The sequence below is a fragment of the Hypomesus nipponensis genome, chromosome 21, assembly GCF_054491055.1.
Source record: "Hypomesus nipponensis isolate SF chromosome 21, ASM5449105v1, whole genome shotgun sequence".
Lineage (NCBI taxonomy): Eukaryota > Metazoa > Chordata > Actinopteri > Osmeriformes > Osmeridae > Hypomesus > Hypomesus nipponensis.
Window position 1 is genome coordinate 9,178,244 of NC_140381.1, and position 21,691 is coordinate 9,199,934.

At 42.1% G+C, this 21,691-nt stretch overlaps 2 protein-coding genes across 9 annotated transcripts; both read left to right on the top strand.

The window, feature by feature from the left end:
- Nucleotides 1–1,008: 1,008 nt before the first annotated feature.
- LOC146237833 (serine hydrolase-like protein) lies at nucleotides 1,009–5,503 on the top strand. Of its 3 annotated transcripts, none has more exons than XM_084684945.1 (12): nucleotides 1,009–1,236; nucleotides 1,406–1,558; nucleotides 2,028–2,141; nucleotides 2,440–2,481; nucleotides 2,577–2,596; nucleotides 2,992–3,066; nucleotides 3,208–3,317; nucleotides 3,411–3,490; nucleotides 3,618–3,652; nucleotides 4,324–4,400; nucleotides 4,487–4,574; nucleotides 4,974–5,503. In XM_084684945.1, the coding sequence occupies exons 1-12, from the start codon at nucleotides 1,176–1,178 to the stop codon at nucleotides 5,106–5,108; spliced, it is 990 nt and encodes a 329-aa protein (XP_084541071.1). In that variant the 5' UTR covers nucleotides 1,009–1,175; the 3' UTR covers nucleotides 5,109–5,503. The 3 variants fall into 3 exon arrangements, with proteins under 3 accessions (XP_084541071.1, XP_084541072.1, XP_084541073.1); XM_084684946.1 differs by having other exon boundaries at nucleotides 1,010–1,236; nucleotides 1,415–1,558; XM_084684947.1 differs by having other exon boundaries at nucleotides 1,179–1,236; nucleotides 1,391–1,558.
- Nucleotides 5,504–8,305: 2,802 nt separating this feature from the next.
- Nucleotides 8,306–21,691, top strand: septin3 (septin 3). Of its 6 annotated transcripts, XM_084685026.1 has the most exons (12): nucleotides 8,306–8,349; nucleotides 8,576–8,836; nucleotides 9,071–11,247; nucleotides 13,032–13,307; nucleotides 13,560–13,688; nucleotides 14,089–14,170; nucleotides 14,506–14,643; nucleotides 15,669–15,786; nucleotides 20,084–20,179; nucleotides 20,952–21,048; nucleotides 21,217–21,268; nucleotides 21,379–21,691. In XM_084685026.1, exons 2-12 carry the CDS (start codon nucleotides 8,631–8,633, stop codon nucleotides 21,497–21,499), a joined length of 3,492 nt encoding a protein of 1,163 aa, XP_084541152.1. In that variant the 5' UTR covers nucleotides 8,306–8,349; nucleotides 8,576–8,630; the 3' UTR covers nucleotides 21,500–21,691. The 6 variants fall into 6 exon arrangements, with proteins under 6 accessions (XP_084541152.1, XP_084541156.1, XP_084541155.1 ...); XM_084685030.1 differs by lacking the exons at nucleotides 8,306–8,349; nucleotides 8,576–8,836; nucleotides 9,071–11,247 and adding exons at nucleotides 11,295–12,229; nucleotides 12,812–12,873; XM_084685029.1 differs by lacking the exons at nucleotides 8,306–8,349; nucleotides 8,576–8,836; nucleotides 9,071–11,247 and adding an exon at nucleotides 11,295–12,873.

Sequence of the window (21,691 nt, forward strand, 5' to 3'; positions counted from 1 at the left end):
ATTACCATTATGCAGTTGATTATTTCTGTGAAACGAGATATAAATATTATACATTGTGAAAGGTTTGTGTAGTTTCATTTAATAAGTTTCCGGCTTTGGAAAGAGTGCCATGAATCTCACTGCTAATTATTGACAAAATGTTTAACACTTAATGTTTTCAATCTCACTGAAAAAGACCAGATGTGTTGGGTTAGTATGCAAAGCCTGCAATGATAGCAAGGCATCCTACGATTTGATAGCACAGAAAGTAAAAGGGAGAGTGTTTAAAAAAGGGATGGAGGTGGCCATGCAATCGATTTGTAGCCTATCACTAGCGAAAGTTGTCAAGATTTTAACACCACTTTTTTATTCAACCTGTATTACTGTCTCCCTCTCATTATTTATCTTTCCCTCTATCAAGGGCTTTTGAGACTTTGAGATTTTTTCTTCTCCGTCAGCTTCCTGCCGTTTACTTCAGTACTGAGTAGTGGACTGTGTTGTGTATAGACTCAGTGAGTTGTGACATGCCAATACAAGCCTAACTGGTTTCAATTAACCTTCAGGCATAGTTCAAAGATCAGTCCATAAATTAGCTATCAGTATCACTTAAAATTGCATTTTAAAAATGTATTTCTGGACACAAAAGAAACCCAAACAAACAAGCAAAACACTTTATTGAATACAATTCATGGGTCTTAACATAGGCCAGTGTATTAGCCTGATTAAATACATGTTTTCAAATGGAGATGTATGGCATGTAAGTACGCTAATTTCTTATTTTTGAAGAATTGAATTCACCCTCTAGATTTTGAAGGGTTATTCTAAAGGCTAAAGTTGAAAGGTTTTCAGGCATTTGTCTGTATGTAACTGCGCCTTCTGGCGACGCTATGCAGAAATTATTAGTCTGTATGTCCCAGGCCAATCTTTTAACAAAAAAGGTGATTGGTTAGTTGACTGCTCAATCATATTTACACATTTGGTTACCCAATGGCGTTTTTGAAGGAGAAAGACGCATTGAGACTTCATTGGTGAAAACACATGTGTTTTACAAAACCCGGAAGCGACAGAGAAGGTTAGAGTCGGGTGAATTTGTGTTTGTTTTTAGGATTCGAAGTTATGATTTAGAGCTGTTCAATGCTTAGACATATATTTCTGGATATCGACATTGTTAATTACTGTTCAGTTGGCGTTTCAGAATGATACAGACTTTGAAAGGTATAAGACACTTAATGACATCTTCTACAATGAAACATGCAGGTGAGAAGAAAGTTTAACACATATTCAACGCATTGTGTTGTAGTACAATTGTTTGTGTTCTTCCTGGCGGGCAAACGTGCTTGCGTGTGTTTGTGTATGGGACAGAATCGCATATTTAATCACGTTTTACCTTAACCCTTCCCACAATTCAAAGTTTGAAACTATTAAGGTGCAACAGTTTCAGAGTTCAACATGCCCGTGCCATGGGGAGAAATCAGAGGCAAGGTCTGGGGTCCTGACCATGGCCGTCCTGTACTTTGCCTGCACGGGTGGGCTGACAACTGTGGAACATTCAACACCCTTGTACCCTTACTGCCACAAGGTACCTAACTATATTAATTAAATCGCACACTGTGTTGTCTGAACACATTGATGAAAAGGACTGACAGTGTTACTAATGCCAAGGTTTCTTAAATGTTTTCTCCTGCAGTGAGTTTTTCCTTGCCTTCCTTGAGGGTTTAGGTTGGTTTATGGGCAGTTCTATGGGCGTATGTGAAGCCCTCTGTGACATGTTTGTGTGTAAAAAGGGCTATACAAATAAATGTTGATTTGAATGCAAGGTAAAGAGAAAAATTATAATTGAGCCTTGTTGCCCAGGGCACAGAAAATTATTAATCCGGCCCTGGGGGGACGGGGGGGGGGTGGGGGGGGTGGGCGGGGACTGAAGGGTCACATTGACCTGAAGATAACACAAGCGTTAAGAAGAAAGGGTCATTCACCTCTGTCTTTCTGTCAGTCCCACCCACCACTTTTTCTTACTTGCATGGTTTTTCTCTATCTCTCTTTGACAGACTTCCGGTATGTAGCCGTAGACATGGCTGGTCACGGCCTCTCCTCCCATCGTCCTCCTGGGGTCTTTTATACCTTTCCCTCGTACGTGGCGGACATTCGGCGAGTCATTGACGGTACATAGACTTGAAAAGTCAAAACTTGCCATGCCATGTTACGCTGTATAAAAGCACACATAACAGCAAACTGAGATTGTCTTAGTTCAATTGGAATATAGCACACAAACCCATATCACATGCTAAGGAGTTACAGTTCCAATTGATCCAAGCTATAAGCAATGCAGAGACTTGCTTGTTGTAGGGCATGGTAGGACAGTCTAATTGTTTTGTCTTGCTGAAGTTGGCCGGGGAAGATGCACAAGCAAGTATTGTCTGGTGTCGATGAGAAATCCAACCTGTTGACTTACATTTGCAGCTCTCCAGTGGAAGAAGTTCTCCATCATAGGGCACAGCATGGGTGAGTTGCAAAGTTGATCGTTGTATTACATTTCATACAAACTCTCCATCTCTCTTCTGGGTGTATGCCATCTGACCATGCTCTCTCCTCCACAGGAGGCAATGTAGCAGGAATGGTAAGAGGATAGCAGAATGCAATTACTTCTACTAGCCCTTGTGTTATCTTCGGGTCATTCTGACCTATCAGTTATTGTGACCCACCGTCGTATTGCGACAACTTTACCGCATACAAAAACAAAGTGAGGAATTTTCTTTTAACCCTAGCACTGTCTCAGACCCCCCACATTGCGAAGGTTAAAAGAAAATGCTATTTATTTGTTTTTGTATTGGGTAATATTGGGTAAACACAACGATGGTTCATTGTGAATCTTTGGGTCATGTGACCCGAAGGCAGCACAAGGGTTAAATCACTATATTCATAGGATACTGGCAGTTTAGCATTATGGAAGGAGTTGGCCCATGTGTTTTGAATGCTACCATGTCCCGTTACAGTTGTTAACTGTTTTTACAGTTCAGTGCCTTGTATCCAGAGATGGTGGAGTCGGTAGTGCTGCTAGACTCTTATGGATTCTTACCCACAGATCCGGTAGTTAAACATTCAGGAGATCCACAAACTCACTTTGAACACAGTTCGGATGTAGGACTAAATGAGGGTGTCATTCTTTCTGATATTCTCTCCGTTCCTCTCTTTCTCCTTCTGTCTCTGTGTCACTTTCTCAAATTCTAGAAAGAAATTGCGCGGGTGATGAGACAGGGCTTTGATGAAATGCTCCAGTTTGAGAAAAAGAGAGAGGAGATGAAGGAGCGGGTGTACACCCATGAGAAAGCTCTGCAGAGGTGAGCCTAACTACCTCCCTGGGCCTGTTTTTGTTTTTTATCTTCTTCTTTTTTACCCCCCCTTTCGTCCCACGTTCACTCAATCTCTTCCAGACTCATGGCTGCAAACCCCACCCTGTCCGAGCAGTCTGCTTGCATTCTTTTAGAACGAGGCCTCGCTGAGGTGGAAGGGGGTAAATATGGTGTCCAGCTCTCTAGTTTTTAAATGTAATGTTTAGTGTTTGTTTTGTGCTGTAATGATCCTAGGAGCTGGGTCATGTGAAGTGTTTCTTATTTTTTCTTTCTTTTGTGTCACCTCAGGAGTGGTTTTTACCCGTGACTTTCGGATCAATCTGGTGAGTGACAATGAAATGTCTTAATGAGACTGTGCTGAAAATATTTGGGTCGACACTCAAAAAGAAGGATGTTGTAGAACTGCTGCCAGACTTTATTCAGTTTAATTCCTCATGGCTAATTTGTAATGCTGCATGATTTAATGACTGGTTGGCACACATCAGAAATGGTAATAGAACAAACTCATTCAGTCAAGTTCCAGTGGTGTGTGCCAAGCAAAGTCATGTATTCATGCAGCATAGGGAGAGATTACACTCTGTACACACTGTGAGCCAAGAAAATATTAACACTTAATAAAGTTTTATGAAAAATGACAGTAGCATTAACCTGATGTTAATATCAATTGTAAATATATTATATGTGCAGTGAAGCCAGTGTGTGATGGTTGTAGTTAAATTGTTTCTACAAACGTCAAGGGCTATGTTTCTGCATCTCAGTAGAAGGGATTAATGTTTCCGCAGACGGCTCTAGGCTTAGCGCTGTACCACAACATCATCAAAAAAAGAACAAAACATTTGCAGTGTAAAGTTCTGTGTATACAGTTGTGGTTTAACGTTGTGTGTATGCAGTCCTACAACATTAACCACACATTGATATAAAATAATTTGTTGGATTTATCAGTGTATGCTTTGTTTATCAGTATATGCTCACTTGTTGCTTTGAAATGTTTCAGAAAAACATAGTGCGAGTCAGTCTGGAACAGTGTCTAGAGTTGCAGTCACTGATACAAGCTAAAGTACTAGTAGTACTGTAAGTGCATACTAAATTACACTACACTTTATTATACACTATACTTTAGTGCCGTGGTTTAAGTAAATTCCTAACCTTTCTACCAGTGCTGACGGGGGTTTTGAGAAGATGTTTTCGGAACCCGATCAGAAGAAATTTACCTCTGCTCTTATTCAAGGCTACAAGGATCACAAAGTGAGTGGTATATAATTGACAGTATATGTTTAAGTGCCGCAGGATTGAAGCCTCATGAAAGGTTTGGTTGTGTCCTGTATATTTTAGGAAGGATTATGCTAAGCAGACATAGCAGCACATCACAGGAGAACAGGGATATTTTTAGGTGGAAACGCCACGGCAACCTCCATCACTCAGTTACTGATTGGCTATTTTCTTACAGACCCAGTCACCTGTAAATTCCATTATTATCTATGGTGTCATGTGTGGATACAGAGTATCTGTCATAGAATTTCATGAAGGCCTCTAGAATATGTAAAGGCCGTAGTTACCAAAACAAAACAAACCACCCCCCCACCACCCATATTATCTTACTGTAAAAAAAAGATTTCCTTCTTATTCTCTAACCCCTCCTTCCAGGGCATCGTGATGACAGTCTCTGGAGATCACCATGTCCACCTGAACAGTCCTGAGAGAGTGGCCACGTTCGTCACTGATTTCCTCCAGTCCAACTCTTCCTCATACGTCTCTGGAGAGGAAGTCGCAAAGTTATAACAGACACAAACACTTTACCAGCGCACTCTCTTACACAGTGAGATGTGCTCTAACTGTCATTCTAATCAGGTCACAAAACTTAAAATACTCACACAGTACTTTTTCTACAGTATAATTGTACTACTGCATTAATGTGTGCCTTCATAAAGTGAGTAACTACACAGGGCTACTGAAAGTCACTTACGTGCTTCCAATCTACTCATGAACAAAAAAAATTTCCCAACATATTTGTATCCTAATATTTGTAACATACTGTGCCAATGTTTTGATCTTTTTAAGAAACATGTCTCGTGGCTACTTATTCATGTTGTATGTTTTTAAGCAGTTCCTTGCTACTGTTCTACGGAAATGTGTTTTGCGGAAATGTGTTGAGTAAAAGTAACGCTTTTCAACTATAGGTTGTCACGAACTTATGTTCACTAGTCCAATGCAAAGTCATCCATTCTCCCTGCTTGTCACCCAATAAGACATATTAGCCTTTGAAGTTGATCATTGATGTTCTAACTGGCAATTATGAAGCAAGGGGGAAAGAAAAAGGTTCTTCCTGATCCAATTTTGTAAGAAGTAGGTCATCTTTTATGCCGTTTAAACTTGGATCAGTCGTTGTCTCACAGTACATTGGTTCTTTGTTTTATAGAGCCTTGCTCCATAAAAAGGTGGCATATTGCTTCTGCCGTGGGATGATATGTGGATTGGCAAGCTGACCAATATGTCCCTGCAGCTCAATGTCACGTAAACCGGCGCGACGGCCTCTACATTAAATGAAGTGGAATCGATTTTCCACTTGGGAGGCAGAGACATTTGAAGGATCCCCTCCCTTCTCCCCCCTAAAACAGAAGGGTAAAAAACATGATGGGTTATGTAAGTTTCCCCCTCCCACTCCCTTCATCCTCTTGCCATTGCCGGGGCGGATGTAGTCATGGCAACGCTCATCCCCCCAGCCCTCCCCTCTCTTCCCGTGTGACGTCAGAACTCAGAGCCGTGTGAAGCTGCATGCAGCTTCATCCTCTAGATCACCTAGGATTCTATATCGTATCAAAACCACTGTCGTAAATGCGTTAGATCCGTCAATGGTCTGAATACCTATATCTAAATGATCGTTGCTCCTAAGCCTCCTCCCATAACAGCAGAGAGAGTATATTAAATCCACCAAGAACTACGGAAAAGACCACAGGTATGTACACGGATAAAGCATTCTTATGTCTGCAATGAAGGGCTCGTTTCAGCATGAAGCTGTTGAGCTTCGACTCGTTTTACACACTCTTTGGATGTGATACGTTTGGCTTGAATCTAGCAAAGGATAGTCAGTGGTTAGAGATGCTGTGGTAGAGTCAGAGTGGCCGGTGCTCCCATGTAAGGAAAGCACCGCTCGTCATGAAGGCATGCTGGGACTGCAGATCATTATGCAACGCTTGATGACTCTGTTCCCCTTATACAGGTAACAAGTAGAATTATGTGCATCTTTAGATTAGGAGCGTTACGTAATGCTCAAGTAACATTAGTTACTATTGACACTGACCAGTAACTTCAATCCCTCCGTTCTCCAACTCCTTTGTACTCCCACCACCTCTCTGTTTCTTCTTTTCTGCTCCTTCCCTCATCTGTCTCTTCTCTTGTTTCCTTTGCCCCTTCGCCTACCCGTCCTCTGCTCCGCCACCCCCACACACACACACACACACATACTTCCATCCCTTCCGTGCCATCCTCCCGCTTCTCTCTCCCCAACCTCCTTCACTCTACACATCTACTTTCTCCCCTCCCCGCCACTCCCTCCATCACTCCTCCTCTCCACCCTTTTCCCTCCTGCCCCGTCCCCTCCACCCCTCCCTCCCTTCTCCCCCCTGCAGCGTCCTCAGCATGTCGTGGTTGTTCCTGGACTGGTTTGTGCCCCTCTACCTGCTGGTGTCGGTCCTGGTACTGGCCGGTTTCGGGGCCTGCCTCTACTTCCTGGAGCCCGGCCTGCAGGACGCCCACAAGTGGAGCAACAAGACTGTTCGGCACCACCCGCTGGTGGCCAGCATCAACTGCAGAGACGATGACAGCAATGCCTTGATATGACTCTGGATGGATGGATGGAAGCATGAATGGATGAGTGAACGAAAAGAAAAGTTGGAGGGAGGTAGGGAGTGAGGGAGGGAGGTTGAGAGGTGGTGCTTGTTTCAAAGGGACTGAGCATGCTGGACTGCCGGATGTAAGCTACTGTTACAAGCTAAGCCAAATGATATACAGTGTTTGTGCCATATCATAGCTGTGCATTTTTGCATAGGGTTTTGTAAATGAACAATCACTTCACACAGATCCCATATGTCATTTAGTAATTTTTATTGACTGAAAATGTGAATGCAATACATTTGTCTAAGTCTAGATCGACAATGATGGACGCTGTGATTAGGTGTCATTTTTTGCAAATAGCCTAGTTCAGAAGGAATCCAAAAAAAACTATTTTCCATAGAAATATGTGGATCTGAAAGGAGTAGGATCAACAAGATGGCTGAAGTTACTTGGTGAGGTAGATTGATGACATTCATGTCCATACCTATCCTGATATTCTCAAATCCTCAATTTAGATTACATACTCAAAATGTAAACATATTGCATTGGTTCTGGGTGCTGTTTCTGGACAGAATGTGGATCAACATATGTGGTTGAAATAAGTGCCAAAATTAGGTGAGGCCAAAAATATATGAACCTGGAACAAATGATGTTTTTAAGACAAGACTATGGAGTATATTTTTTCATATTATTGTTTTTCATATTAGTATTGTTTATGGCAAAGTGATGAAAGTATGGTGTACATGTATGTACAACTCTTTTAATGACCTTATGCCTCTCAATGTATGTGCACATGGTTATTAAATCAATGTTTGAAAATGTATCAGAAATCTGTCTTTATTCTTCAATTCTGACGTTGTACTTCGATGTTCACATTTTCTGAGATCTAAGATTCCAAAAATGTCCCTGTACTGACTGTTTTCAACAGCCACCCTCTATGTACAAAACCCCTCCAAAAGCTGAGACTCTTAGTTCGTACCAGACAGATGTCAGGAATCTTCTGGAAAATAACAAACAGACTGTGAAGAGATGGGGTGAGTGGGCGAGTGAAACAGTGCAGCTTTAGAGGAGAGGAATGAGGAGAATGTTACTTTGGTACCCACCACTTCCTGTTGTCTTCCACCCTGTTTCTATTCCTCGCTCAGTCCACATCTCTTGAGGAGATAGTGGAGAGCTGTCGGGTTCTCAGGTCGGTATTTTTTACAATATCTTTACATGTTTATCCGAACAGGAGTGTGTTTTTTGGATGCAGTGTTTGTGGTATGGTCTCTTGCAATATTGTCTGTCATATCAATGATCTGTTGCATATTGGGGGTTTAAATGAATGAAATGTGGGCTTTTCAATTAACCAAATATTGTTTTCACCCCATTTGTGTTTTCCCTTCCTTTTTAAAAACCCCTATTCCTTAAAACAGCATAATTGACATCATTTTGATTCATTCCATATTTCATCCCATCCTATTTCAGACAATGAGTGCCACTAACCAGCTTGTAACCTTGCTCCCTCGAGCATCTTTGCCCCAGAAACCCCCAAAGCACCTAGCCAGCCCGTCTTCCTTCCTTCCTCTCTCCCTGTCTTCTCCTGTCATTAAGAAGAAACCTATCCGAATACCCTCCTTTGATGTCCAAGGAATCGTCTTTGAAAAATTGATCTCAGAACAGCCTGCTTCACTCAGGTACAACTGGTGCGGCGCATTACTTATGGTGCTCTGATTGTGTCTCCCTGGTATTGTACTGTTTTGCAAGTTATTTTTAACACTGTGCTGATTTGAATTTGTAAGGCTGGTAAGTTGGGAGTGTAGACCTATTTTTGCTTTGATACTTATAATGATTATTATTTTGCCTCCTTCTCTCCTGATCTACCTTTCCTCTACTTTTACCAAATTACCTCTTCTTGCCCATGGACTCAGAGTGAACTCTATGGCTCCAAATCACGCCCCTCAGCCATCTGTGTCTATGATGTCAATTAACATCGAACCGACTAGCTACCCGTCTTTAATTGGTTTACGTTCAGACAGATTCCATGGAAACAGATATACAACACTTCCGATCGCCAAGCGCAAGGCCAAGCCAAGCGTCTCTCCCACTCCCATCATGAAACTCTCTCCAATTTCACCCAGACACAAGCTTAATCCAAGCCTCTCTTTTCCCCTTCTGAAGCCAAAGCCTGTCATCTCTCCAACAATCTCCCTTCCAGAACCTAAGCCTGTCATCTCTCCAACAATCTCCCTTCCAGAACCTAAGCCTGTCATCTCTCCAACAATCTCCCTTCCAGAACCTCAGCCTAACGTCTCCCCAATTCTCAGGCTTAGCCCCTCTCTGACCTCCCAGTGTCACACAATGCCTCTGGACAACCCAGGAACAAAACAGAACTTCCCTATGCCTACAGAAAGAAGAGCAAGGTCAATCCCCATTTCTGCCAACAATAACCAGTCTAAGTTAGGTAAACCTATGTCCCTAACACCAGCAATCCAAGACCAGTCCATACCTGACCAGGAAGGATTGACCAGCTTCACTCACTGTGGAATACTAAGTCCTATCAGGGTAACTCCCTCTAAGGGTCCACCCCCAAAGTCTGTTGATAACTCTGTCGAGTTAAGCAGTGACATTGGATGTTCTGGGACCTTCCTTGTAAAAAGTAAGTGTCAGGACCCTAACTTATTACAAGCCAGGCTTGGGTTACGTAAAACAGGGAAGACAAGATTCAGCCCCAGGCTTTTTCTGGGTAAGGATGACGCCTCCGGTTCAAGGAAGGAAGACACAAATGCTAAACCAAAGCCGTCCAACCAAAATTCACCAGAAAGTATTATTTCGCCAACTGGGTGGATGGCCAAACAAAATGTTATCTCAGGATTAGAAGATCGTGAGCTCCCAGTGAAAGAATTTCATCCAGTTCATGTTCGGTGTAGATCCCTGAGTGACAAACAGGCCACCCAGTCAAGTCCTAAATCTGAAAAGGCAATAAAGTGTCAACAACCATTACAGAATAGACGTTTGTGTCAGCCTGCTAGTGTTGACACTGGTTGTGAGTCTCTCGATCATGTGGATCCCAATACATCTCTTCCCAAACCTCCAAAGAGAATGTCTTGCAAAGTTGAAAAAACCCCAACGAGTCCGTCCGCACAAAGAGAAACTAAAATAAGTTTTCTTAAAGGTGAAGTTGGGAAGGGACCAATACTTTCAAAAGACATAGAAAGTGGCAGGTCATCTCTTAAGGAGTCTTCAAAGACAGTCTCAGATTACTCATCTCAATCTTACCAACAAGCTAGACCTTCCAGATCCTCCAACACGTTTAAGAATCCAGCATTCTGCAACAGCCCCAAAAGTCAAAGTCCATTCTCTGACATGCACACGATGAAAACATACAATAGGAAGCGTCTGTTAGGTGGCCTTTTAGTCTGTGACAATAGCCTTTCCAAACACATCAGTGACAACCAGGAAGCTATTCCGTCAATTGTAAGATCTGATAACTGTGAGACTCAAAGTCTGGTGATACCTCAGAAACAGGAATCCTCCCTCACTTCCTCTTCCCAGACTGAGGTGATTAAGGCCTTTAAAGAGGGCCATTTGAATCTTGACAAAGTGATCTGCAGTAGTTCGACAACAAAAGTGGTCAAAATCTGTCCAACTGGATGTTTCATGCTAAACAAAAGCGTCAGTGAAGACATCACCCAGACACAAAAACATAGTTTTGATCCTGAACAGTCCTCACATGTAGCAAAGAACAACATCAACCACAGACGACTGAAATCTGATGCTACGGAACAGCGCCAAACTGGCCCGCCACCTGACCATGAGTGGCCCAAGCTGCCACCAGAATATTCCTCAGAAGAATGGACCGCGAGCTGGCTGCTGGCCATGGGGTGCAATCAACCCAACACACCCGGGGCTGGCAGGGATTCAAGAGGGGTCTTTGAACTGGTATCACAAGCCCAGAGCGTAGGATTCCAGAGATCAAATGAGAGAGCTGTCTCTTCATCATGCGCACTGAGTCACCCTCATTCAAGCAGGACATCTGTCACCGATGAGGCACGGGAGTTACATGATACCGCCATGCATCACCCAGGTGTGATTCACGGGTCAGTGGGTGAGTAAGGAGACAACGCTTCCATGACTGCTTGTTGGTAAACAAAAGTTTGTGGCTGTATTTATTACATATTTTGCCAGACAAATTGTCCCACTTTCTTGCTTTGAAATGTGAAAGATTAAAGGTATAGAGTGTGCCAGATGGAGAAACAAGGGACATAGAGGGTAGCAGGAAAAATAGTGACGTATATTATGTCCTTATGAGTGGGATAACAGACATGGGTATATTGGATAGATTAAACTATGTTACGGGGAGCTGAAAGGGACTAATACACAAACTGGTCAAATACAAACACAGACCATGCGAGCACATAGAAAGTGTACACAAAAGAGGGTGAAAGAGCATAGCAGCAACAACAAATGGCAGGATATGTGAGTATATAAAAGTATCAGTGAACTCTAACTGCAGTCGATTTACTCTTTCATTGTAAGCTATTCAGTGAACAACAGTAGGTACATAATGGATGTTTTACATTTTAAGATTTTACAATCTACTCTTCGTGGTACATTCCTTTACATGAATAGCAATACAGCAACAGAACATTTGAATATAACAGATAAAAATGTGGCCATTCATTACTGGTATGTTTACATTGTTAGTTTGAATCCAGTCTTAATTAATCTTAAATTCTGTTTCATTAAGCTTATATTAACGTTCTCCCAAAGGTTCTGAAAATAAGCTCGGGGTGATGTCAAAATAGCATCCCTGAGGAAAAAATACTTTTTGAGCATGCGTGCTGTATCTTTCAGTTCCCTCTCCTCTTGTCGCCTTGACAACGAAAAAGGGGGGCTCTCAGTCAGCGAGCTGGGGGGAAGGAGGGAAAGAGGTACCCAGTCAAATCACATGACCCGTATTCCACATCTCGCCTACCGTATCGGACATTTGTCGTTGGTTATTGTGCCCTGCGTGGATTGAAAGACAGATTGTGAATTTGCGATTCTTCGTCCTAAAAAATTAAGCGATTGAACCCACACAGGAATTGGTAAGTCGAATAGCTAAGGCTAGTCTATGTCTTAACACCACAGACGACATAGAGTTAGCTAGCTCGTTAGCCAACGTTAGCCGGCATGGATGGAGAGACAATGGGTCAGGTTATAGATGTAGCTAGCCAGCTAATCAGTCCTAATTATTGTGAGTGGAAGGCATTGTTGTTTGAGTGGAATGCAACGTGGACAAGCCACTTTATTTTGCTTGATTGGTAGCTAGTCCTACCGAGCTAGATTCTCATATTCACAGAATTAGGATTTACTGTCGCAGCTTTACACCCATGGGAATAACCGTGGGAAAAAAGGCAGGCATTCACTGAAAATGGCCAATTTCTCGAAAATTGAGGCATAGGTGGCAAGCAAGATAATTTAGCCTAACGTAAAGACAATTTTACAAATTTTGTCCACACAATTTAGATAATCTGCAAGGTAGCTCTACCTAAACCTAATTTGTCAGTATCAGGTTTGAGTGGCTGTATACGAAAGGCAGGGAGAGAGAGAAAGGAAGGTTGTTCAAGGATGTGTTCAGTCGAACTGACACAGTGCTTGTTGTCCTGACCTGTCTGATCTGTGTCAAGGCGTGTGTGCACTGTCTCCAAGAGCAGCAGACCAAGCTACATGTGCATGCCCCGCAGTTAAGGTATCCTGTCTAGAACACTCCAATTATGGACGTCATGCTCAGCCTTATGTCTGTTCCTGAAACCATCTGCCTAGCAAACAGTGCATGGTTTTCTTCTCCTCATATTGCTTTGCCATTGGAATTAAGTGGTACAGTTTCCCCTCCACCCTCCTTTCCAGACATGTCTGATATTGTTCCCCCGGAAGTGAGACCCAAACCTGCCGTTCCTGCCAAGCCCCCTCATGTGGCAATTGCACCCCCAGCCACCCCACACACCCCCTCCCCACAGCAGGCGCCGCCGGTTGGAATTGGTGGCGGGCTCGGTCATGGAGTCGGGGGCCAAGGTATGGGCGGTGGCTCCACACTGCTGGGCTACATCGGGATTGACACCATAATCGAGCAGATGAGGAAAAAAACCATGAAGACGGGCTTTGACTTCAACATTATGGTAGTCGGTGAGTAAAGGCTTGGAGCATTAGTGGGTTTAGAAACAATGTGCGAGTAACTTTGTATCTACAGGATTGAGTGTGCTGTAGTGTAAGTTCTGTTGTGTTGTTTACTGAGAAAACCATACCAAAAAAAGCTGTCAAGGACCATCATGGTGATCCTCATGCTTCGGGTGCAGTTCTCAGACTTAGGACGCTTCGTTCTATTTTTGATCGCCGTTTCCCTGCGTCATTCCATTTCTCGCTCTCCCCTCCTGTCAGGTCAGAGTGGTCTGGGGAAGTCGACGCTGGTCAACACTCTGTTCAAGTCCCAGGTGAGCCGGAGGAGCACGGCCTGGGGCCGTGACGAAAAGATCCCCAAGACTGTGGAGATCAAGGCAGTGTCACATGGTATGAGATGGGGGTTGGAAAGGGGGTTTATTACAAGCTTCTTTTACACGGCCTGTTCAATACGGGAGTGTTGTGCCCTGACTCCATTGACTGCAGCATTGTGTTGTCGGCTATCACTGTGCCAATTGCCCCTTGGCATAGATTGACCCAACAGACTATGTCCTGCCTTGAGGGTGGCATACACTGGCACAGCTGGAGCATGGTGTCCAACTGTGGAAAGAGCCAGCTGAGTCATTCCGCTCTTCCTTCCCCAGCCAATCAGATCATGTTTTCTCTTCTATCATCTTTCCTGCTGGTCCAAAACAAAACAGCTAATTGTACGCAGTGGCTGTGATTTTCACTCTCGTAGCAAGCCTGCTTTTTATTTTGAAAGAACAATGAATTTATTGTTTTTATTCAGTGATTGAGGAGGGTGGAGTCAAGATGAAGTTGACAGTGATTGATACCCCTGGCTTTGGTGACCAGATCAACAATGAGAACTGGTAAGGTGTGTGTGTGTGTGTGTAAGAGAAATCAAACCTATCTGAGATCACTATTTCTTTCACGCACTATATTTAGTTTTAGGTCACCTCATTATAAACGGCCATGCACTAATTGTAGACACTCAATTCCTTTCTTGAGATAAAAAAAAACTCTGTCTGCCTTGCTGCAGAGGGATTTGTTTTGTAGGGCCCCCTCACTGTCACTTGCTTAAAAACATAGTTCTTTATTATGCAGTGTTCAGTTTGCTTGCAGTTACCACAGAAACACACTCCTCCTCTCCCTGTGTGTATTTTTAGTTTTAACACCCACCTGGATTTCTCTACTCTGTTTACAGCTGGGAGCCCATCTCAAAGTACATCAATGAGCAGTATGAGAAGTTCCTGAAGGAGGAGGTGAACATAGCGCGAAAGAAGCGCATCCCCGACACAAGGGTCCACTGCTGCTTGTACTTCATCTCTCCAACCGGCCACTCGTAAGTTCAAAACAGCACGCCGTAAGAAGGAATGTTGAAGTTTTGTTTTTTGTTAGTGCTTTGTGGTGCAATTACAACACGCACGCACATGGGCGTGCGGTTGTCGTTCTCATGAGTTTAAATTCAACTGCACACACTCAAATACTGAGACAGCCTTAGCAGCACTGTGCTCGTTGGCAACATCTTTGTCCTGATTAAGATGAAGCCAGGCTCATCTGAACTGGAAAATTGCCCTTCACACAAACAGATGCCATCTTTTCTATGTGACAACCCAGTGTGCCACGGTTTTTATTCGGATCATTGTGACCAAGCAGGATACTTTCTGCATTGTCACCTACCCAAAGGGCGGAAATTGGACACATCTGTTGTCCAATAAGCTTGGTTTTTGTTATTGAACCGGGGGACAGAAAGCATCATGAAATACCCTCCTTTGTTCCCTTATCACTGAGCCTTAAAATGAGTGTGTTTGAAAATGAAGGGCAAGCATCTACAGAAGCTTATAAAACCCTTTGCTTTACTGTCCAGTAATCTACATCCACAGAGTATTATGCCCCTTGCACGCCAAACCGACATCCCCTATCCCTCCATCCCCATGGTCCTAATACAACAAATTATTATTGATCAACATATGATTCGTATAGCTGTCTATGTTAATATAAATTGTCAGCACTTCTGTGAATACATTGGATTCCCCTTGATTTACATTTGAAAGTTTAAAGCTAAATTCTATTTCACTGCAATAATCATAATATGAAGGTTTATGTGTTAACGCATGCTTGTACTTTTTTTTTGTTTTTAAGTGTATTCTGTCTCTCTCTCCATCCCTCCAAATGTCTGTCCTAGTACTTCCTTCGCATTAGCATGGTGCAGTACATTGCTGCATCAATATTTTAAGTGACTTTTTAATGTCCTGGCTTGTTTGTTTGACCGTATGTTTTTAATGATCTTTAAAGGTCAGAGTATCTCTCTGTCTCCCCTCACTTCTCTTCCCTGTCTCCCTGCCTATATCTCTTCCTGTTTCTCAGTCTCCGGCAGCTGGACATTGAGTTCATGAAGCATCTGAGTCGAGTGGTGAACATTATCCCCATCATTGCTAAGTCTGATACCATGACCCCCGATGAGAAGATGGAGTTCAAACAGAAGGTAAGAAACGTACATCGTTGAACTGAAAAATACTCAAACATTTAACTCAAAACATATTTTCGTATCTCCTACCGAACATTTTACATTTGGTTACATATTTTCTGTTACGGGTATAACAATAGATACAATAGTATTCATATTAAACCATTTGGTAAGAGGATTTCATTTCGGTATACATTTAAATCGAAATGATTCATTGAACTAATCTTATTACATTTGGAAAATAAAATCTAGCTTAAATTCTGTGAAATATAATGCTCTCTGTGCCACTGTGCATAACAAGGCAGCCTAAAAAATGTAACAGGCAATGTTCTGTCTGCCTCTCTCACCCTCAAAGAAAAAAACAATCTGCTTTATGACATGATGGGACACATGCTGATGCTAAGTTAGCTAGTTGCAATAGGCTAGCTGTTTTTGTTTCATAGGCTACTAAAAAGACACCGCCAGGTAAGGTATAACTCCATCATTGTTTTTAAGATTTGTATTTGATAGAATTCTCTGGCATTTGTACTTTTTGTTGTTGTATGGAAAACATACCGGACCGTGACACTATTCTATTGTATCAAGCCATGAATTTTGTGGACCGTCACTGTCACACCCATATTTTCAGTGTTGTTCACTCGCAGTATGATGCTGGCAGGCTTATGCCAGTCAAGCAAATCACTCATTTATACAGAACTTGTGATAAGTATCTATAAAGGTGGGAATCTGTGTGTGTCTGTGGCATCATTTTTGTTGCAAACTGGGCACTGTTGACATTTGGCAGGTGTATTGAGCAAGGACATGACAAAGAAAAAAAAAAGAAATCTAAATAAACAAATTTGCCGCCATGTTGAGCTCACTATTTTGACGCATTTGCCACCATGTTGAGCTGACTTTTCTATTGTCATTGTGAGACAAATTTGGATACAGACCCAGCAAACACACAGTAAATTCATGAGTTACCAAGAGATTCTGTTGTAGTGATGTAGTTGGTAATTTGATGACCTGAATTCCAAAGCATACAAATTCAAATTGGACCATCACCAGTTTTCACTCAGTGGTTGCAGGAGGCCAAATGTAAAATGTCTTTGGAAGACCAAAGACTGTGCCAACATGTTAGATCTGTTACATGCACAACCCCAGAATCTGAATCAGAATTTGGTTTATTTTCCATGTAGGTTTACACAAACACAAAATTTACTGTGGCAAGAAAGTGCAAACAATAAACATACGGATCTTAAATTAAAAGTAAAAAAATGGTCTGACTAATTAAAATTAAAGTTCAACAATCTAAAAATGTTAACAATTTGAAATATAAAATATGTATACAAATTAGGGCCGTCAAGCCATTAAAATATTTAATTGCATTATTTCATATGATTAATCGCAAATGTATTCAATTTATTACATATAAAAATGTATATCAAGTTGTATCCGTTAATTTTTGGCTGGGTGAAATAACATTAAAAGGGTGTACTTAAAAACCTCAAATAACTGGAGGATAGCGAGGACATTGTGAGGGACTTTTATTCACTCACACATGCAGTACAATACTGAACATACAACATATTGTTATATATTTAGGAAATGTAATCTCAAATTTAACATGTAGTCACATACTACAGTGTCCGTATAACAAGTTTATTCACTCACAAACTATACTGATTTATAATTAACATCCACAAAATCTGACTTGTTCAAGAATATAAAATATATTTATTCCGTATGTCCATATTTATAAGACATGTAGTCTCATTTTACGATATCCTGCTCCATAACATTCAAATTTCACTCAACAAAACATGACTGTCAGAGATACAAGATACAAAAAAACAATCAATAAACCTCTCTAAAGAACATTTATTCATTTAGCAGACGCTTTTATCCAAAGCGACTTCCAAGAGAGACCTTTACAAAGTGCATAGGTCACTGATAATAACAACAAGATAGCCCCAAAACATTGCGAGTAGCTAAAATATGAAGCACACATTGTGAACAACCAAAATAAGTGCCAAAGGGAAGAACCACAAGAGCATGTGTTAAATAAGTTACAATTAAACAACATGAACCGCTATAAGTGCAAGTGTACCTGTGGAAAAACAAGCAACAGTAAAAACAATTTATCACAGCGAGTACAAAAATGTAACTCAGTTACCACTAACCACAAGAGCAACAAGTCTCTAAGCAAGAGCCATTGCGATCCTTGAGGAAATTAACATCGGGTCAAGCAAACCATTCCTAAGTACCGTTGTACTCCCGGAACAAGTGCGTCTTGAGCCTTCTCTTGAAAGTGGAGAGACAGTCTGTTTCTCTGATGGAGGTGGGGAGTTGATTCCACCACTGGAGGGCCAGGCAGGAGAAGAGCTTGTGTTGGGACCAGGCGGTCTTGAGTGGTGGGACCACCAGACGGTTGTCTGAAGAAGACCGTAGGTGGCGGGTGGGGGTGTAAGGCTGCAGGAGAGACTTGATGTAGTTGGATACAGTCCCGTTCACTGCTCCGAAGGTCAGTACCAGGGGTCTTGAATCTGATACGGACCGTGATGGGTAGCCAGTGGAGAGAGATGAGGAGCGGGGTAAGATGGCAGCATCTGGGTAGATTGTAGACCAGGCGGGCCGCTGCGTTCTAAAGCCTCTGAAGAGGGCGGGTTGCGCATGCTGGGAGACCAGCGAGCCGCAGTAGTCCAACTTGGAGAGGACAAGTGCTTGGATTAGCAGCTGGGTGGAGTGCTCAGACATGTACATACTTCAGATACTTATTAAGCAACCACAGATTGGCCTTCATTTTGAACAATACAGTTTCTATGTTGTTGACCCAAGACTGCTGCTCAGAAACAAGTTTGTTCACATTTCCAGACAACAGGGGAGCTCGCGTCTTTTGCGAGTGTTGTCTGCCGTATATTACCGGAGCGAACACTGCTGCTGCTACCGATGTGGCTGGCTGTGTGCTTTGCTTGCATGTGATACTTTAGGCTGGAAGTACTCCAGTGATAACTAAAATCCGCCTGACAATCAGTACACACAGCCTTGGTTTAGTCAAAAGTCTGGCAACTTTTTGAAATCAAACTTCCTATCTAAAAGCCCTCTCTTCATCATTCAGCTACTGTCGGCAGTCGAAGTCATGTGACAACAGGTGATTCCCAGGGTCAAAAAGAAACCTGCGTTAACGGCACAATTTGTTTGAAAGTGCGTTAAAGCAGGGGGTCCCGAGGACCAGGATTGAGAACCACTGGTCTAAAGCAGTGGTTCTCAACCCTGGTCCTCAAGTGTCCCCTGTCCTGCATGTTTTAGATGTTTCCCTGCTCCAACACACCTGATTCAAATGAATGGGTTGTTATCTAGTTATGCAGAAACCTGCTAACGACCATTCATTTGAATCAGGTGTGAAACATCTAAAATGTGCAGGACAGGGGGTACTTGAGGACCAGGGTTGAGAACCATCGGTCTAAAGGATACAAATTCAAATTGAACCATCACCAGTTTTCACTCAGTGGTTGCAAGAGCCCAAATGTAACACCCTTGGAAGACAAAAGACTGTGCAAACAGGTTTGATTTGTTACATGCTCAACGGTGTAAAACCTGTCAAATATATATCATACAACAATAAAACATTACCCTAATTTCCCCCAGAAAATAAGAAACAAAGGCATAAGCAAACAGAACATTAAAAGCTGTTCACAAACAAAATTGACAGAAACACATTTTAATGATAATTTCTCTTCAACTTTTGCGACGACCCTCAAGGGGTGGATGCTAGAAGGTGTGAAGACAGTCTTACAAATTCAAATTGGACCAACACCGGTTTTCTTATGAGGTGCCAATGGAAGACAAAGGACCATGAGTATATTTTAACACTTGTGCTGCCTTCGGGTCACATAACCAAAAAGTTCATAACGAAGCATCGTTGTGTTTACCCAATTTTACCCAATACAAAAGCAAATAAAAATAAATGTATTTTAACCTTCGTGATGTGGGGGGGCTGAGACAGCCCAACGTTTAAAATAAAATACTTCACTTTGTTTTGGTATGCGGTAAAGTTGTCGCAAACTACGGTGGGTCACAATGACTGATAGGTCAGAATGACCCGAAGATAACGCAAGGGTTAAGAAAATCCCCGTTTGCCAGATCACAAAAGTATTTCATTCAAACGGGCACTGAACCACTACAATACAATTTTGAGAATGATGCCAATGCGATGGACAATAGATAAAAGTAAATAATGTACCTTAAGTGGATGAAGGAGAAGAAACCAAAAAAGATTGTTCCTGCAGAGATACTTAACCATTGTCTTCGTCTTGTTCTTTGTTTGTTTTTGCAGGTGAGGAAGGAACTGGAGGCATCTGGGATTGAGTTATATCCTCAGAAGGAGTTTGATGAGGATATGGAGGACAAGAGTGACAACGACAAGATCAGGGTGAGCAAAGACTCCATTGCTCCAGATTCACAGCTTGACATACATACTCAGAGCCCATTGATGAGGTGCACTAACCCGTTCACAAAGATAAATTTGTCATGGGACCAAAGTTAAAATAGAGCAGGGAGACAGGATGTTACAGCCATCTCATTAGTTTCTCTCTGTCTAAGGAGACAGAAGGGACTTAAAAATATGTTAAAAAAAATAAATGTAAATGTGTGTGTACCGTGTTTGACAGTATATGATTGACTATGCTTTCAATACAAACAGTGATATAAGAATTGTATTAATTGCCACAGGATAACAAGGGAACATTGAACAGTCTGGTGTTCTTAAGAAAAGTGATGCCATGTGGTGGGGTACATGCCCATGGGTAGTTTACCTATCCCCTTGCCCCTTTTGCGAATGACCCAAAAGCCAATCGAAAATCACAATACCACATCTAGGCACAAACTAAATAAAGGAGAGGATAACATTGCAGAACGACATGTCGAAATGCACAACTTGAGGCAAAGGAGGATCCAAACGGGTAATAGATAGGAGTACCCAATTATCTGGCTGCTGAGTGTCTTGATTCCCCCAAAATGAACCTCTCGTTACTTTTCTTCAAGTCAGAATCAATATGTATGTTCAAATCATATATTTCACTTCGCTGACTCACTGCATCTCATGACCGGTAAAAACGACAGATCCCCACATGAAGCAGCCACGCCTCATAAACTACTTACGGTTCTTTTCCTCACCCCATTAAATCTGGTGTGTCCGGCCACAGGAAGCGATGCCCTTTGCCGTTGTGGGAAGCGACAAGGAGTACCAAGTCAACGGAAAACGAGTTCTGGGGAGGAAGACTGCCTGGGGAGTGGTAGAAGGTGCGTTGGTGCACTACTGGATTAACAACATTGACCTTTCTCATTGCCAATCCGAGAGCAACATGGAGAATAGATTGTAATTGCACTTGTTGAAATTCATCACTTGTTACGCTGGAGTACATTTTATTTACGTTACATAACCACTCTCGTTCTTTTCTTTTGTTACAGTTGAAAACAGCAAACATTGTGAATTTGCTCTTTTGAGAGATTTCCTGATCAGGTATTAATTATTGTAATGCCTAAATGGAATAAATATAACTGAAACTTAATTTTAACTGATCATTTACCCAATAATCTGTTTAACTTTTCTTGCTTTCCTTTATTCTTAAGGTCACACCTCCAAGACTTGAAGGAGGTCACCCACAATATCCACTATGAAACATATCGTGCCAAGAGACTCAATGACAATGGAGGATTGCACCCCATCTCATCCAATGACACCAACCTGTAATTAGTTTTGACTCATTTGAGAGAACCAAAAAAAGAGAAGATGAAAATAGACTAATCTATGTTGTGAAATGGCATCACTGCATGCTAGGAGAACATGTACAGCTGTGAAATGACACTTATATCATGCAAGGTTCCCACATCACTCATCTCGTCACACGTGTCATCCAAGTTACAACATCCCAGCCATGCCCGC